The following is an 18907-nucleotide window of genomic DNA, read 5'->3' as shown; positions in this document are numbered from 1 at the left end:
CATGAAGATGTAAAAAAAAAAGTCCCTTGGAGCAATATCCCAAATCTAACAAGAAGTCAGCCATTTTGAAATTAATGTGTAATTTTAGCGACAATTTACGTTCTTTTCAGGCACCGTTCTTTGACGAACTCCTCCAAGGGATTTCATCAGATTTACGCGATCTCCAGTGTGTGGAATCTAAAGACCTTTGTGATGTTAAATTGCAAAGCTTTTTACGTTCAGGGAAACGGGGTGGTCATGGCGGGACGTGGAGTTTCAATCACTCGCCAAAAAGCAGTAATCTGCTGTCACTCAAAAACACAATGTCCAATCTCTCCCAAAGGTCGCAGGCGTGATGAGACTCGAGCTCGGAAATGTTTGTTATGCCATTTGTCAGTAATGGTTAGAGTGCCACCTAGTGGGACGACTATAATAATGGTTGAATGAGATGAAATGTTAACTGGTGGTTAAATGCATGAATTCCATCAATGTGACATCAGATCGGACGCCCTGGTTTTAGGTGTTGGGCTTGGCTCGACGTGCTGGGGTGCGAGGGCCCTCATATCGCTGCTTGCAGCTTTAATTAGTGACAGTTTTCTTGTGTCCACATTTTGGCAAATCCAACACTGAACCAGTTTCACGAAACTTAGCAAGCAGTTTGCTAACTGTAGCATGGGAGATGGGTGGTCTCGTAGGGTGTCTTGCATTGAAATCTGCTGCAATGACCCGCTTACTGCGTTCACCAGATATCAACACAATTTCGATCCGCTCCTCACGTGTTAACCTCTTCGACATGTCAATGGCTGTGAACAAAGAGAAACTTGTAAATAACTCATGAAAGAATAAAGTTACGTTGAAACCAAGCACACCATTGTTTTTCTTGTGACATTACCAATAAGTTTGATGTGTCACAAGGCCCTCTTCCTATTGAAAAAACAAAAGCTGTATCCAAGATGGCCGACTTCTAAATGGCCACCATGTTCACCACCCATCTTGAGGAGTTTGCCCCCTCACATATACTAATGTGCCACAAACAGGACTTTAATATCACCAACCATTCCCATTTTATTACGGTGTATCCATATAAATGGCCCACCCTGTACTTCGCCCTTAAAGAGTCTCAGAGTGACGCTGAAAGGTTCATGTATTTATTACTTCTAGGCTGGACTACTGTAATTTGATATTATCAGGATGTCCTAAAAACTCCCTGAAAAGCCTTCAGTTAATCCAAATTGCTGCAGCAAGAGTACTGACAGGGACTAGAAAGAGAGAGCATATTTCTCCTATATTGGCTTCTCTTCATTGGCTCCCTGTTAAAACCAGAATTGAATTCAAAATCCTGCTTCTCACATACAAGGTCTTGAATAATCAGGCCCCATCTCATCTTAATCACCTTATAGTACCATACCTGATTAGAGCGCTTCGCTCTTGCACTGCAGGCTTGTTGTTCCTAGAGTATTTAAAAGTATGGCAGACAGAGCCTTCAGCTTTCAGGCCCCTCTTCTGTGAAAGCAGCTTCCAGTTTGGATTTGGGAGATGGACACTATTTCTACTTTTAAGATTAGGCTTTAAACTTTCCTTTTTGTTAAAACATATAGTTAGGGCTGGATCAGGTGACCCTGAATTCTCCCTTAGTTACTCAGCAATTGACTGCTGAGTAACTAAGGCTGTACCTAAGGCTGCTGGGGGCTTATCATTATGCTATATATATTATTATATTATTCTATCGTCACTCACCTTTTTCACTCACTATGTGTTTATAGACATTTTTGTCCATCTTGGCTAATCCTGACCACCCTCTGCACCACCACTGGATAGGCAATAGAGCATGGCTAAAATAATTAAATTCTTCATTAGTATTTACTGTGTTTTGTTTCCAGTTGGATCCAGGGCTGCAGATCAGATGATGAAGAGAAACCAGGTGAAAACCTCTTTGGAGAGATGTCTGGAGAATGGGGTGAGAGACTTTTACTGTGATTTTGATAAAAATATATCAGTGTTTTGCCTTGGCTTACATTTTTATTACCGACTAACATGAATCCCTTTCAACACATTCATAGATATTGCATTGGAGTTTCTGTGATGTGTGCCATAAATCATCAGTCCCCAACCTTTTTTGCGCCACGGACTGGTTTATGTCCAACAATATTTACATGGACTGGCCTTTAAGGTGTCGCAGATAAATACAATAAAATAAAACCGGTATTTAAAAAAAGACGATTTATTCATAACGCACGGGAAAAGACCCAGGGAAACTGAGTTAACGATAAAAACGATTAAAAAAATAACGCTAAAAACCATCAAAAACCCTGAAAACCATGAATTTCACATCCGAGCCTCAACTCCCGGTACCAAACGAGTCACGGATGGGTACCGGTCCGTGGCTCGGGGTTGGGGACCACTGCCGTAAATGACTGAACAGAAAGTTGCGCATTGCACCTTAAAATGCATGAAGGTTGTGACAGCTGGACAGTGTAATGAGTCTTTTAGGATTTTTATCTGTGTGAAAGTGAACTCTGACTGTATCTGCGTTACAGGTTTCAGCTCCTTGTCTGGACATGACGCTGAATGAGCTGCACGACCTGGCAACCCGACAGCAGCAGCAGATCAGTGCTCAGCAGCAGCTGCTGGCCTCCAAGGTAAAACACACCATACACAACTATTACTACTGTTACTGCTACTAGTGTTACTACTTATACTGATGTTGATACTATTTTGAATGCAGGCCACAATAATGTGCCGCAGTTGCCTATGGATGCTTGTTAACTACTTCTTCCACTCTGTTATCTGTGTGAATAAATCTATGTAGCTGTTTAGCATGATATGATATGATAAAGACCTGACAAGCATTGTATTTTGCAGGAGCAGCAGCTACGGTTCCTGAAACTGCAGGATCACCGGCAGCAGCAACAGGAGGTCTCAGAACAGGAGCGGCTGTGGCAGCTCAGGGAGAATGCGCATAACCAGGAGGCCAAACTGCGACGAGTCCGGGCCCTAAAGGGTCAGGTGGAACAGAAACGCCTCAGTAATTGCAAACTAGGTCAGTGAGCACTTGGCCATGAGACTACATAGGTTTTGTAACATTTTGCAGAGCTTCTTTTTCCTTATCCAAAACATTAGTTTTGAACTGTTTTATGTGTCACATATTCCTAGGGCTAATTGTGTAAAATCAATATGAAACACTAATGCACCAACAAGTTTGGCACATTAACTGATTAGTTAGGGCAAACATCAACAATGGGAAAAACATTAGAAAACTATTTATAAAATGTTTCATTTTATAAGTAGTCTAATTTTTGTATTTTTTAAAATAAACTTGGGATTTTTTTTAAAGGGGAGCTAATATCCTCATATCCAACTGAGAAAAGGTAAAGAAGAGGTACTCGTGCCCCACTGTTCATTTTCATTCTCAAACAAGCAGTGTAAGTCAACTTTCTTTTGACTGGCGACCCTTCTTAAACAAAAGGTTTACAGGCAGTTGATGTTACGTGTAAGGAGAAGAGGCTCTAAATAAAATTCAACAGTCCAAATTGTTATTCAATTCAATTTTTTTATACAGCACCAAATCACAACAACAGTTGCCTCAAGGCACTTTATATTGTAAGGTAGACCCTACAATAATACATACAGAGAAAAACCCAACAATCATATGACCCCCTATGAGCAAGCACTTTGGTGACAGTGGAAAGGAAAAACTCTCTTTTAATAGGAAGAAACCACCGGCAGAACCAGGCTCAGTGAGCTGCAGCCATCTGCTGCGACTGGTATTCCAGTATAGGCAGTGGTCATACATGAGAAATCAGTTGCAAACAATCCAAGTAAAGCAAGCAACATGAAAAGTCAATGAAATACACAAGGAGATGCAAACATGCACAAGGAGATCAGTTAGGATCATAGTAGGCGACACAAGGAATACTAGGAATTACTGGAAAGCTTGACTGCAAAGAGTACAGGCTGGCTTAAGATTGTTGTGATGGTATATGTACTGAGGAGACTGACTAACTGAACACAGGTCTGGTACAAAAATAGCAGGAAACAGAACAAGGTAAAGTGTAAGACGAATTTAAATAAAACAGAATGTGACTGAACAAATACTTAACATCATGATGGTGTGATTGAGATGACCATATTAGGGATATGTGCTTTTACTGATCATCATACAGAACCATGTGTAGAAAAATGCTTTCTGATGGGAATTGACTACAGTATTTGTAATGTATTTGTAACTGAATATGCATGGTATATCACAATCAAAGAAAATTTATTAATCCCAGAGGAAAATTGAGTTGTCATAGCAGCAAATATACAACAAACATTAAGCACTCAAAAAAATGAGTGTAGAAACAGAGATATTAATAGATAAATATTAAGATAAATAGATAAATATAGAGATCGGTATAAAAATGGACAAGTGTGTGTGCAAATATGTCATGGTGTACAAAAGTGACAGGGTGCACTGAGATGTGATTAGTTCCGTTCCACATGTGTGGACCTGACTGAAGTGGATGAATTAAAGAGTCTGATAGCAGCGGGAAGGAAAGACCTTCTGTAATGTAACTCAGACAGCGAGGTTGAAGGAACATGTTGCTGAAACTGCTCTTCAGATTGTCCAGTGTGTTATGGAGGGGGTGGGAGTCATTGTCCATGATTGCCAGCAGTCTTGCCAGCATTTTGTCACTGATCACCTCCTCCAGGGTGGCGAGCTTCATGCCAAAAACAGACTCGGCCTTCCTGATGAGTTTGTTCAGTCTGTTTGCGTCCTTCTCTTTGATGCATGTACCCCAGCATGCCACAGCAAAGAAGATACTGCTTGCAATGTTCAAATGACAGAAAAGAATGCAAAACAGCATGTAGACACTGCTATATAAACACCATCATCAGATTAAAAAAAAAGGAATACTACCTTTTATGTTTTAGAGCATTGTGGGAAGAGGTTGGGAATGAGATATTCTGTTTTGCTCTGGTAATTAAACTTTTATAGAAAATCGTCAGCAATAACCCCAAACAGGAAAGTAGCCCATAAATCCAGACAGAAAAATCGAGTTTAAGAACCTCTCTGAGAACATTACACTTTGAGGTTTTCTTCAGTATGACAGTAATCCAGTGCCAGGATTTCTAATAGTAAATCCTGCTACTGTTTTAAGACATCATGACAGGTAATATCCAAGGTGCACGAGGGGTGTCAGTGCAAATTTGCAAGTGTCTCTTTAAAAGGGAACTTATTAATTATATGTTTACTGGGCTCTAGCTTCACATGATTTTACAGTTCAAAATAATCCTTATTTACTTTTTTACCAGACCTTGGTACAGGTACTCATTAAAGTTCATTAACTGTCTGAAAAAAGCTTTTTAGCTCCTGTCTAAAGAAATAGCTGAATAGCTGGCATGTGCAGAAGCGCCACTCAGCTCCTTAAGTTTACGAGGTTCAGCCAAGCAGGAGAAAACTGTTTAAGGGGATGTGTAAGGGAGCTGAAACAGTTTGTTTAAGACATAAAATGAATTAGGGGCTGTACCAATGCCCAGTACAAGTACAAGGTCAAAAAAAACAAAAACTGTTCAAACTGAAAATGAGTGTAATGGTTATCTTTAAATAAGTAGTGACAGAGTACTGTGGGATGACACCAGGATCAATTCAGGACTACGATGATATGATTGTGTTGCAGTGGAGGAGATCGAGCAGATGACCAGCCTTTTCCATCAGAAGCAGACAGAGCTGCTCGTGGCTGTGGCGAGGGTAGAGGAGCTGAGCAACCAGCTGGAGGGACTGAGGAACAACAGTCTGGAGCCTTCTCTTCCTCTTCCTCCCCACCACCACAACATGTCTTCCACAGCTGAGCTGGAACGTCTCTACAAAGAACTGCAGGTGAAATGTCAGCTGAGAATTTCTCTTGCTAATATTAAATTATACTTTGCTATTCTACAATTAAATTAAATGTTTGCCATATTTTCTGCAGTCTTTACAGTATGATATAGATAAATATCGGATTTTTATGGCAACATTTGTCATTCAGAGCTCTTTGATGAATGTGAAACTCTCTTGATATTGATCAGCTACAGCCATAAAATCGTATTTCTACCTAATGTAGAGAGAAAGAAGATATCGATGATACTGTTATACCTTGACACAAATTACTTTGTGTTATGGAGGGAAATATATTTTCTGTTTCTGTTCTTGTTATGTAGCATTTGTAAGCATAAAAATACTCTTACTCTTACAGTAAGAGTAAGAGGCAGTCTGACAGTAATATTTGAGGTTTTCTGTGTGATGGTGGGTGCTACCTTTCTTTGGAGACATAATGACTGTGTGCAGGATAGCTGAAGAGAGTAAGGTTGATACAGGGTTTTTCTGCATTTGTAATCACATGGGTGCATGCAGGTTGGGGAGGCCTGTAAATGAAAACCAAACTAAGGCATCCAGTGTGTTTTCATTGATCACTTATGATCATGTGTGACAAAGGAGCAGTATATTTTGGTATTGATCCAATACCAAGTATATCCGATACCAATACTTTTAACATATATAGGTAACTTATGGTGGGGAGAGAAGTGTGTCATGACTTAAGAGATGGCTCATCATCAATTTGCAAAGGGGTTCTTCTATAGCGCTAGCTAGATGCTGAAGTACCACAACCACGACTTGTGAACACCCGCACTCCTTCTGGCCCACCATCTCTGAGCAAAACGCTATAAATGATACCGTTGAACCAAAAGTAACAAGTCTGTTTTGAAAATGTAAGTGTTTAAAAATGTAGGAGGTGAAAGTAAAAAGTTTTCAGAAAAATAAATACATAAAATACATATATAAAATACAGATACCTGAAAATTCTACTTGAGTACAGTAACAAAGTATTTGTATTTCATTACTTTCCACCTCTGGTTATGTCCCTTTGAAGCTCTGTATTTGCCTTTTTTTTTAAAAAAACAAACAAACAAAAAACACAAAAAATCAGGAGTTAAAATATATGGACAAGAGGGTAGAATGGGAAAGTTATGACCAAACAATACTGCTGGCTAGCTCGGGTAACAAGGCACATTTTTAATTAAACAGAATAGTAATTTTGGTTAAAGAAACCAAAATAAGTTTTTTTTTGTACCAGACTTTTTATTTTTGCTGTAGAGTTAGTTGGACATGCTACAGTTTTTCTATGCCTTTTCTATGCCTTAAGGATTCAGTTTCTCCTAAAAACTTATTAGAGGTTATTAAAAAAATATACAAAGATGTTGCGTTTTAATGCTTGATATAGGGAGTGATTTTATATAAGGCTGTAGATACCTCTATCTCACACTGTAGGAATTTAATCCTAGTGTCTAATAAATTATGCCACACAATATTTTTTCTATTGGTTTTCTATCATACTTTGACTTCTCACCCTCCTCCTTTGCCAAACAGCTAAGAAACAAGCTGAATCAGGATCAGAGTGCCAGGCTGCAGCAGCAGAGAGATAGCTTGAACAAGAGGAACTTAGAAGTAGCTGCGATGGACCGTCGGTTGGTTGAGCTCCAGGAACGGCTCTGGAAGAAAAAGGCTGCTCTGCAGCAGAATGAGAACCAGCCAGTGAGTTTATATAGGAAAAAAATATCAGCAAAAGTAGATTTCTACCATGTCATACAAGTTGTTGTTTTTTTTTTTTGTACAAAACATTTATTTTTGCTTTGTTGTTGCTTGCTTAATATACAAGACGTGGTACTAAGTACTGATTGAAAAAGCTGCAGCATTCAAACATTTCTGCTTACTCCAGGTGGCTTCAGACTGTACAGCCCCACAATATAGCATGGGCTCCAGAGTGGCAGCGGTGGGACCGTACATCCAGTCATCCTCCACATCAAGCTCTCAGGCGCCACCTGTGCCAGTCCGCCAGGAGATTCTGGTGAAGCCAGCATACCTAGATGGAACTGCAACCCTGCCCATGGCTGATTCATCACTGAAGCCACCTCCTAGGCCTGTCAAACCAGCCTCAGGTACATGTTTCCGTTTTCAGTTAATGTGATGTAAGAAGTATATTTTTCTATGTTTTGAGTCTGTCCTAGCATGCTAAAACACCATTTGAGTCTGAGTCAGTCACTTCTATTTCTAGTACCAAAACTCTATTTGATGTAATTATCTCTGCCTCACAGGTTTCAACACCTTAAAAACAAGCAAGATCTTTGACTGGGAAAGCTCATTTTCCGAATCCAGTGGGTGTTACGGACATGCCTCCACTCTGCCTCGCATGTCCAGTCTAAGCTGCCGCAACTCAGGTCAGTTAGGTCATGATCTTTCTGTTTTTCCTTTTGCAAAAAGAGGGTTTAAACTTTGTATGCCTTTGCAATTATTTCTTACTAAATTTGCTGAATTTTCTGACGCATCAATGTTCAACGTTCATTGAGACATTCACTGAAAACCTAATTTAAAGATGGTCTATGTATTCATAGAAAACGATGTACACATGAGAGGCTAATCAACCTGAGAAGAGAAGGAATGAGATCTGGGAGATAGAAATTGTTTAAACAAAGACCCACAGATGTTAGGATTACTTTCTCTTTTCTAGGTGGTGAGACCGCCATAGACAAGAGCTACTCTAGGTCTGACATTCCTCCTCCCATCCCCTCACGATCTAATCGTTCCACGGAGAACCTGCTCAGGGACAATCAGGTATCAGTGGACTTCATTTAGTCTCTACATCTCAACATTAATGCTTTTTCATCTTCAGAAAAGACTAAAAAAAGCTTTTGACTTGCTGGGTCAGTCAAAAGCTACCTAATGGTGGATGGTGCAGCTGTTGCCTTTAAAGTTAAGAACACACAATAATTTCAAAATAAAAACTTTCCGAACTGAACTCAACCACTTCACCAGCAGGTTTCACACACTAAACAAGAAGAACACTAAGAATAAGCAATAAGCAAAATCTATAATTGAATAAGTTGGTAACACGCATGTCTCGTTGCCTCACACTGATTAAGCTGATGAATACAAGGATCCTGACTAATAAATGAGATGCTGTCAAATCTTTATAAAATTAATTTATATATGGACAACACATGCAGAACATGTGCAGAACAGAAATATATACATAGTTGCACTTATACAGATGTTTTCACGTTAAGTTATGATAGTTTAATAGTTTAATTATTTATATAGCACATTTAATTACAACAGGAGCGTTGACCAAAGTGCTGTACAAGAATACAACATACCTAATAAAACAACTTAGAGTATTAAAAGCAAACGCCAAATATGAATTAACAAATAACTCTCATGCTGTATTAAAGGCCAGTAAATAAAAATGCGTTTTAAGATAAGATTTAAAAAGATTGACAGTGGGAGCCTGTCTGACATGTAGGGGTAAATTATTCCACAGCTTAGGTGCTACGACTGCAAATGCTCGATCACCTCTATGAACCAGCCTCGACCTTGGTACAGCTAACAGCAAAAAATCACTTGATCTAAGAGATCTAAGGGGGTATAAGTCTGCAAGAGGTCAGACAAATACCCGGGAGCCTGTCCGTTCAGGGCTTTGTAAGTCAACAATAAAATTTTAAAATTAATTCTGAAGCGGACAGGGAGCCAATGAAGGGAGGCAAGCACCGGGGAAATGTGTTCACATCTTTTAGTACGTGTCAGAAGACGAGCTGCAGCATTCTGGACCAACTGCAGCCTTGCCAGGCAGGTCTGGCTAACTCCAGCATATAAGGAGTTACAGTAGTCCAGCTGGGATATAATGAAAGCATGGATCGCTTGTTCAAAGTTTTTAAAAGATAAAAATGATCTCACCTTAGATAAAAGCCTCAGTTTGAAGAAAGACCGCTGTACGGCTGAGCTAATTTGTTTTTCAAAGGTGAAATTGCTGTCAAATATAACCCCCAAATTTTTAGCATGCGATTTGACAAAAGGCTCAAGACTGTGCAGGTTAAAATTAGAAGTGTTGGGATTGCCGCTTGGTCCAAAAATTATCACTTCGGTTTTGTTCTCATTGAAGTTAAGGAAATTAGAGGCCATCCAGGATTTAACTTCACCGAGACACTGAAGTAAGGGTTCTAGTGAGGCAGGACTGTTTCCCTTCAGTTGAAGATAGATCTGAGTATCATCGGCATATGAATGAAAACAAATGTTATATTTTCTAAAAATTAGACCTAAAGGCAGCATATAAATGGAGAACAATATTGGCCCCAGTATAGATCCCTGGGGAACACCACAAGTAAGGGGAGCTGAGGAAGAGATAAAATCGCCAAAGCTCACAGAGAAGGTCCTGTCAGACAGGTATGACCTGAACCACTTTAATGGGGTGCCCTTTACGCCACAATGCTCCAACCGTGTGATTAAGATGCTGTGGTCAACAGTATCGAAAGCAGCGGTCAGATCTAAAAGCAGAAGCACAGCTGAGTCACCTGAGTCAGTGGCTAATAAAAGATCATTAAGAACTTTTAAAAGTGCAGTTTCTGTGCTATGAAGAGTTTTAAAACCAGACTGAAACCTCTCAAGAACATTGTGTCCATTTACAAAAGATTGCAGCTGAACAAGTACAATCTTTTCCAAAATTTTCGACAGGAAAGGGAGCTTTGAAATAGGCCTGAAGTTAGTGAGGACGGAGGAGTCAAGATTAGGTTTTTTAAGTACAGGCTGTACAACAGCATGTTTAAAACAGGCTGGCACAACACCTGAGCTAAGGCTGCTATTAAAAATAGCTAAAATGTCAGAACTGACAATATTAAAAATCTTTTTTAGAAGATGTGTTGGAATAATGTCATTTTGACATGATGATGTCTTTGTGCCATTACATACTTCCTCCACCTGATCAAGACACACAGGCTCAAACTGATCAAAAACAGCAGAGCAGGTGACTATTTTAGAAGTGTCATGTGAAGGCAGGGCGATCATAGATCGAAGCTGTTTTATCTTATTGATAAAAAACTGCAAGAACCTTTCACAGGTGTCTGAGGAACTATTAATACAAGAAGCTGGGGAAATGTTCAGGGCAGAGTCAATAATTGAAAAAAGAACCCGAGAATTATTGGAGCTATTCTCAATAACATTAGAAAAAAACCTTGACTTTTCTGCTTTTACAATGTCCTGATACCTGTACAGACTGTCTCTCAACATGAGAAAGGACACCTGCAGCCCATCTTTTTTCCACTTGCGTTCAGCCTTCCTGCACTCTCGTCTGGCTGAACGAGTGGCCTTATTTATCCATGGGTCTGGTCGTGGTTTCGAGTTTATAGTTTTAAAAGGAGCGACCTCATCAAGGACAGTTTTGCATTTATCATAAAAATTAACTGTCATTTCCTCGGTACCAAAGCCAAGGGGAGATCTTAAAACTTTTTTAAAAGCAATAGAAAATTTTTCTGTTGTAGATGGGTTAAGAACACGACAAAGACGTGTTGAAATAAGAGGTGTAAAATGGCGGAGAGATAAAAGTATGTCAAACACAACAGGACAGTGATCAGAAAAAACAGCGTCACATATTTCCATGTTTAGGACCGGTAACCCTAAAGACAGCACAAGATCCAATGTATGACCCTGTTTCTGGGTTGGCCCAGACACAAGTTGAGCAAGACTGAAGGAGTCTATCAAACTTAAAAAGTCTCTGGCCAGCGAATTGGAGGGACAACACACATGAATATTAAAATCTCCAACGATTAAGATTCGATCATAGCTTGGCACAGTTCAAGCTAAGAAGTTTGAAAAGTCTTGGATAAAATCCTTGGGATATTTTGGAGGTCTGTATACAGCTGCAACGAGTGTCGGGCGGGGATGCCCCAATTCAAACGCCAGAAGTTCAAAACTAGAATACGAGTCAGTTAAGAGTTGTTTGCAAGAGAGCTTCTTCCTAAAAACAGCTGCCACTCCACCACCACGCCCAGTCATCCTCGGCACATTAAGATACTCACAGTCCGGCGGTAATGATGAAAAAAACCCAACAAAAACAAATTAAAACTCTGGTGTAAGGTTGAATATGAAAAGTCAAACTCAAACTGGTTATTAGCTGCTGAGCACTTACAATTTTAATGTAAAGCTATTTTACATTTCAGCTCATTTTGATATTTGATTTATTGCTTCATTTTCTGTATTTAGCAGTTATATGATCCATCTCTGAGTATAACCCTGTGTTTCCATGTTTGCTATATTTCATTTTCAGGTCTCATCCAAAAGTCTGTCCAAGTTGACAGCACCACCTCCAGTTCCCAGTAAGCCTAAACCATTCCTAACTTCTGGCCTGTCAGCCTTTTCCAAAGCCCCCTATAACACTGGCACCTTCCCTGGTAAGGTGAAGCCAGTTGGGGGCCCCCTCAGGACTCCAGGAATTCTATCCAGTCACAGCAACACCCTCCCTTTGCCCAACAAGCAGGAGAGTCCTCCAGCTGCTGCTGTGCGACCCTACACCCCAGACCTCTCTAATTATCCCCCACCTGTGCTCCAGAAACCTCAGACCCTGGCGGCTTCCTCAATCTACTCGATGTACACCCAGCAGGCTACACTGGGGAAGGGATACCAACATAGTGGCCAAGGAACACTGCCTCGGAGCCAGCCCCGAGGTAATCCACTGATAAGGTTGCCTGTGTATTATAAAATACTCTTCCTATTAACATAGGGCTGCACAATTATGGCCGAAGTGATTATCTTGATTATTTTGATCAGTGTAAGATTGGTCTTTGGAAGCACTGGTCCTCCTTTTTCACCAAACTTGTGGGGATAGGTTAATTGGATAATTCAAATTGCCACTAGGTGTGAATGTGCGAGTGAATGTGAGTGCGAATGGTTGTCTGTCCCTGTGTGTTGGCCCTGTGACAGACTGGCGACCTGTCCAGGGTGTACCCCGCCTCTCGCCCTATGACAGCTGGGATAGGCTCCAGCGCCCCCCGCGACCCTGAAAAGGATAAGCGGAAGCGAATGGATGGATGGATGGAGCCACACTTGCCAACACTTGGTCTTGGGGTAGAGCATCTCTTCCTGTTCCTGTTACAGCACACAGTGGTGTTTTCTGTAGCCTATTTTGAATAAAAATTGATTTAAAAACTTATCTTATTACATAGTGTAATCCTTAAATGCTTTATCCAAAGCACACACTCTGTTGAATAATTATATTCACAGTATTCATTCACTGTATCTTTAGGGACTCACTAATTTAGCTTAGCTCATAGCATACTGACTAATACCTTGGCCTCTTCACTTTTCACACTCTTCACACTACCACACCACCAAACTGTCCATGTCTCTAATAATCTAATAATTATTAATCAACCAAAGACACAGGCAGAGTTATAATTTATTTGAAAGCCACATAACAGCGTTATTTGTTATTATCTATTGTTCACTTGGGCCTCATAGTTTCTGGCTGTTTTCTTGGACTTTTTATCTGATTTAGTGCTCAGCTCGGATAAAATAATTATTGTAGGTGATTTTAACATCCATGTAGATAGTAAAAATGACAGCCTCACCATGGCATTTAATCCGTTATATTCAAAATGAAAAAATAACCCACCCACCACTTTGATCATACACTAGATCTTGTTCTGACATATGGGATGGAAACTGAACAGTTAACAGTATTTCCTGAAAACCCTGTTTTGTCTGATCATTTCCTAATAACATTTCAATTTAGAATAATGGATTACACAGCAGTGAGGAATAGATTTCATCACAGCAGATGTCTTTCTGAAAGTGTTGTAACTAAGATTAAGGATATAATTCATCCCGTTGTCTTCTTCAATGTCATGTGCCAACACAGTGCAGATCAGCAGTAAAAAATTACTCATAACAAGCTCACACATGTAATATTATGTACTTTTAGAACCACTGATATTTATTTAGTCTCTTTTTCTCCAATTGATCTTTCTGAGTTAACTTCGGTAATTACTTTATCCAACCTAACAGTGGTCCTTTAGACACCATTTCTACAAAACTGCTCACAGAAATCCTGTCATTACACTGAGGACACTGAGATGAGACCAGGCATGAACGGGACCAGATACCAGACAACCTAGGCTAGAAATACAGGTAACTAAACTAGGAACAATTGACACAGAGAAAACCATAATGAATAAACAAGACTCAAAAACCACAAACACAAAAACACTGAGTCACAGGTACCCTAACAAAAGGGAGTTTGTCCTTCCCACTGTAACCAAAGTGCTTGCTCATAGGAGGTCGTCTGATTGTTTGGGTTTCTCTGTGTTATTGTTGGGTCTTTACCTTACAATATTTAGCACCTTGAGGCAATTGTTGTTGTATTTGGCGCTATATAAATTTAGTTTGGAGCTACATAAATTTAGTGGAGTATTTCACTCCACTCATTATACCTGCATGATGGATGTAAATAAAACTTATAGCCCAGTACTTGATAGCTGTCAGATCCCTCTGCATTTCATCTGTGATTGTTGTACTTTTTCAGACTATATTCTGGAAACTTCACAATGTGAGGTGAAGGGAACAGCTGTGACTGGTATATGCTGGCAAATTGTCAGGCAGTGATCTAGATAGCACTTGATTTGCTTTTGCTTTGTAGTCTGTATTTTCGTTCCTTTCTTAGTGTATGGAAAACCAGTCCTTCCAGCCAGCAGCAGGCAGCAATCCATCAGCTCAGAAAACCAGTCCTTCAATTCTGGATTTTGTGCACCTGACGGAAGTGAAGCTGACAACAGTTGCCCAAGTATCACTGAAGGTATCGGAGGAGAAACAGCAGAACACAGTATCCCTCGGCCGCTCAGCCCCACCAAGCTCCTCCCCTTCATATCAAACTCTCACAGGAACCCCAGCGATGCTGACCTGGATAATCTGCGTCGGCGGCTGCAACATGCACCCCGACCCCTGAAGAAACGCAGCTCAATCACAGAGCCCGAAGGCCCAGCAGGACCCAACATTCAGAAACTGCTCTACCAGAAAACCACTCTGGCTGCTATGGAAACCATCCCCATGGAGACGGCTAATACTGCAGGGATGCATATACAGCCCACAGTTCATGAGGACAGGATGGGTGGCATAGATGGAGCAGCCAGGGTTCAGGATGAAAGTGGAATTGACTTGAAAGAGCCATTCCCTGAGAGCACTGAGAAAAGTTTGACCCCACCCCCACTACCCCCTCGCTCACCCATCTCTGATCCTACTTCCTGCCACTGCATGCTATCACCAATGGAAGACAAGGACAAGGAGGAAGAGATATGTCCATCAACCTTAGCTCACCAGGAACAGTTTTTAGAGGAGTTCCCTCCTTACCCACCCCCACCTTACCCCAGCTGCGGGGAGTTGGAGGAGGGAGATGATACTGTTACCCTGCAGCCACCAGAGGTTGCAGGACAGGTCACAGTTCCGCCGGTGAGTGAGGTGACTCAGATTTTGAGAGGTTATTAAAAATCCAGTTTGCCTAAAAAACAAACACAATTTTTTTTTTCTAATTTGTTGCAGTTCTGTTTTCTTCTTAGGGTAAGAAATCAATCCTCCATAAAGCTGGTTCAGAGCGAACCAACCACAATTTGCGGGTCAAGTTCAACCCTTTGGCCCTGCTGCTGGATTCATCTCTGGAGGGCGAGTATGATCTTGTCCAGAGGGTTATCTATGATGTGAGTCACACTAAAAAGAATAGAATAAAATACTATATACAAGTTATCGTCATTTTATATGTACAACAAAATTGTGGGAGCTACACACTGCTATCCTTATTTTATAGATCCACTAAAAAGATTTATACTTGCAAAGTCCTGAATTGTTCTTTATCCCAGGGTATATGGTCAGTATGTTACTGTGTGTCTTTCAGGTGGATGACCCTAGTATGCCGAACGATGAGGGCATCACGGCTCTGCACAACGCAGTCTGTGCCGGCCACACCGAGATTGTCAAGTTTTTGGTTCAGTTTGGTGTCAATATTAATGCTGCCGACAGTGATGGCTGGTGAGCCTATGTAGGAAACAGTAGAAAACATGGGCAGTATAAAAGAGGGACTTAGCCATGGTGACACCTCCGGACATAACTTCCGGAAGTTATGTCTGTCTTTTATATTGTCTATGGTAGGAAGAAAACAAATTCATTTGACACAGCACCAGTCCTTATTAACTAACTACTCATTCTCCTTCTGTCTGTGTCTCCAGGACACCCCTTCACTGTGCTGCCTCCTGTAACAACGTTCAGGTCTGTAAGTTCCTTGTCGAGTCTGGAGCAGCTGTATTTGCCACAACATATAGTGACCTGCAGACAGCTGCTGACAAGTGCGAGGAGATGGAAGATGGCTATGCCCAGTGCTCCCAGTTCCTCTATGGTGAGACAAAACCTGTTAACATATTCACATAACATAAGGGAGTTCAGGGAGATAAGCCTCATAGTTCATAACAAATTTTCAAGGGGTTGAGGGTGTTCTGTAGCACCAAGAGTTTTACTGATGTATGTTGGGTGTCTGTACAGATTACATGCAAGTTTGGAATTTCCTTAATAATTCTTTAGGAGATTTAAAAGATTTTGGGTGCCATAAGGATCTTGTTATGATCTGCCTGGATTTTGATGACTGTTGCATAGGTTCATGCATTTTAAGGAGGTTTGGTTCAGACCAGTTCTATCAAGGAAGTAAATCAATGTTGTAAAAGTTTTCTAGACTTGTGAGGCTTGTGTAAGAGTTTCAGCAAATGGACTTACAGTAGTTTAAATATGTCTCAGGTTATTACATTTTCACATAAAAGTTTAAAGAATATCGGACAATGACTCATTAAACTTTTAACCTATTTTTGTCTTTTTAGGTGTCCAGGAGAAGATGGGTGTGATGAATCATGGTGTGGTGTATGCCCTGTGGGACTATGAGCCTCAGCGTGACGATGAGCTTTGCTTCAGTGAGGGTGACTGCATGACAGTGCTGAGACGGGAGGATGAGGTGGAAACGGAGTGGTGGTGGGCACAATGCGGTGACCATGAGGGATACATTCCCCGAAACCTTCTGGGGGTGAGCTGGCCATGCAAAATTTAGCAGAACTTGTATAAACATTTTAGACTGAAGCTACTCATAAGTAAATGTTCAGATTTCTGGGTTTAAGGTCCCATTACATCAGCATTTGAAACTTTCTTGTTAAAGTAAAAAAGCATCCCCGCAGAATATCAGAAAAATTTAATAAAGGATAAGACGGTATGATTTCCTGCTGTGCGGGAATTGAGCTGTCTAGTCTGCCAATCTGTTGCTACTTCAGGTTGGCCTTAAATCACGTTTTAATCAGATTTAAAAACTGCTTTGATAATCCTGTTACTCAACAGTCTTAAGTCTGACGTTTCAGTATTTAATGTTATCTTAATGGTGTTTTAATGAGAAACTCTCTATCTTTCATTCCTAGCTATATCTAAGGATCAAGCCCCGGCAAAGAAGCCTGGCCTAAAAGACGGCTTGTATCTCTTTCAGAGGACTGTTTCCACGAAAGAAGAGCATCGAGGGAATAAACCTCTGGGTTCTTATAGTAGAGAAAAAAATGTCAGATGTTGTTGAATTTTAAAAAATAAATGCAAAAAAGGAAAAGTTTCATGATTTTTCATTGAATGTGAAAAGGATTTAGCCCCAACTTGATTTCTCAGGGGCTTTTTTCCATATTTATCACACTTAAACATTTCAGATTTCATGGTTCCAAATTATATCTGCATTTTGTTAACTTTTGTCTGTTTTTGTTTTATACCTTGTGAAGCACTTTGTGATCTTTTATCTAGAAATGTGCTATATAAATAAAATTTTACTTACTTACTTATAGCAAGTCGTCCATGTCTTCAAGCAGCAAAACAGCCATATTACCACCACCATGTTTGACTGTTGATATGGTGTTATATGAAATGCTGCATTAGTTTTACAACAGATGTAATAGGACTAGGTAATAGATTTTTTTAAAAATGCAATTCTTTTCTTGGCAGTTCGCATTTGTGCATAATCCATTTGTGCATAGTGGCTCTCACAATCCTTTGCTGGAGTCCCAGTGCTTTAGAGATGGCTTTGTAATCCAATCCAATCTAGTCAATTACTTTTTCTCAGCTGATTTTTTGTTATATCAAGGCATGATGTTTTACTATTTGAGATATTTGAGCTTATTTCACTTTGTCAGACAGGTTCTATTTGATTCAAAGGTCTGGTAGTAATCAGAGTGTGGCCAGTAAAAATGAATTCAACTATTCATAAAATTTGGTTAATCACACTTAATATGTAATTTAATGAAAGGAAGGGGGATCACCTTTCACACATGGCATTCTGTCGGGACAAGCAATTCCTTTGCTTGTCAAAAACCACAATTACTTGTCAAGCACTGCTTGACAAGCCAAGCACTGCAGGAAGCAGTGCTTGGCTTGTCAAATCTAAAAATAGACATAAATAAAATTAAAAAGCACCAAATTGATCTCTGTCCTTTCATCTGAGACACCGCTGTCATAAACCTCCTTGCCTCTCGGTCAATATATCCATCTATCCAGCAATCTTGTGGCTGCAATCGGATACTGTCGCTAAAAGCTGTGCTTATTTCAGTCTCACAGAAAACAGAATATTTAAAAAGTATAACTGCAGCCGCAGCTATATAACTCTTTTGATCTCCCACTCCCTTATCCCGTCATTCGTGAACAAGACGCCAAGATATTTAAACGCCTCCACTTGACCTCCCTGACCTGGAGTCGACATTCCACCCTTTTCTGGCTGAGGACCATGGCCTCAGATATAGAGGTGCTGATTCTCATTCCCACCGCTTCACACAAGGCTGTGCACCGTTCCAGTGTCAGCTGGAGGCCATTACCCGATCCTGTGGGTGGGGGGCCTGCAGGAGGATGAGCCCTGGGCCCCATGGACTAAAGCCCGGACACCAGACGTTCACCCTTGGGCATCCTTCCAGGGCCTGGCGACAGGGCGGGGCCCTGGTAACCCTATCTCGGGCAGGGTGAACTGTTCCCTTGATGTTCTGCTCATAGGGGTCTTCTGAATCGCTCTTTGTCTGGTCCCTTACCCAGGACCAGTTTGTCATG

General features: G+C 40.6%; 3 protein-coding genes across 4 annotated transcripts in view; 2 read left to right on the top strand and 1 right to left on the bottom strand.

Annotated features, from left to right (window-relative positions):
• The window catches only part of LOC100711262 (malate dehydrogenase, cytoplasmic), an 868968-nt gene that overhangs the window by 595775 nt on the left and 254286 nt on the right, over window positions 1-18907 (bottom strand). The gene's annotated exons all lie outside the window — the stretch shown is intronic.
• usp34 (ubiquitin specific peptidase 34) overlaps window positions 1-18907 on the top strand; it is a 130559-nt gene that overhangs the window by 51423 nt on the left and 60229 nt on the right. The gene's annotated exons all lie outside the window — the stretch shown is intronic.
• LOC102079784 (apoptosis-stimulating of p53 protein 2) lies at window positions 1801-18286 on the top strand. Its single transcript, XM_005464778.4, has 15 exons — window positions 1801-1936; window positions 2517-2618; window positions 2842-3019; window positions 5643-5842; window positions 7370-7534; window positions 7719-7938; window positions 8095-8217; window positions 8508-8611; window positions 12093-12489; window positions 14484-15265; window positions 15373-15510; window positions 15705-15838; window positions 16036-16202; window positions 16675-16874; window positions 17257-18286. The coding sequence occupies exons 1-15, from the start codon at window positions 1808-1810 to the stop codon at window positions 17296-17298; spliced, it is 3081 nt and encodes a 1026-aa protein (XP_005464835.3). The 5' UTR covers window positions 1801-1807; the 3' UTR covers window positions 17299-18286.

This window comes from Oreochromis niloticus, linkage group LG6 (genome assembly GCF_001858045.2).
Source record: "Oreochromis niloticus isolate F11D_XX linkage group LG6, O_niloticus_UMD_NMBU, whole genome shotgun sequence".
Taxonomy (NCBI): Eukaryota; Metazoa; Chordata; class Actinopteri; order Cichliformes; family Cichlidae; genus Oreochromis; species Oreochromis niloticus.
Note: the sequence above shows the minus strand (reverse complement) of the source record. Positions and strands in the feature narration are given on the sequence as shown.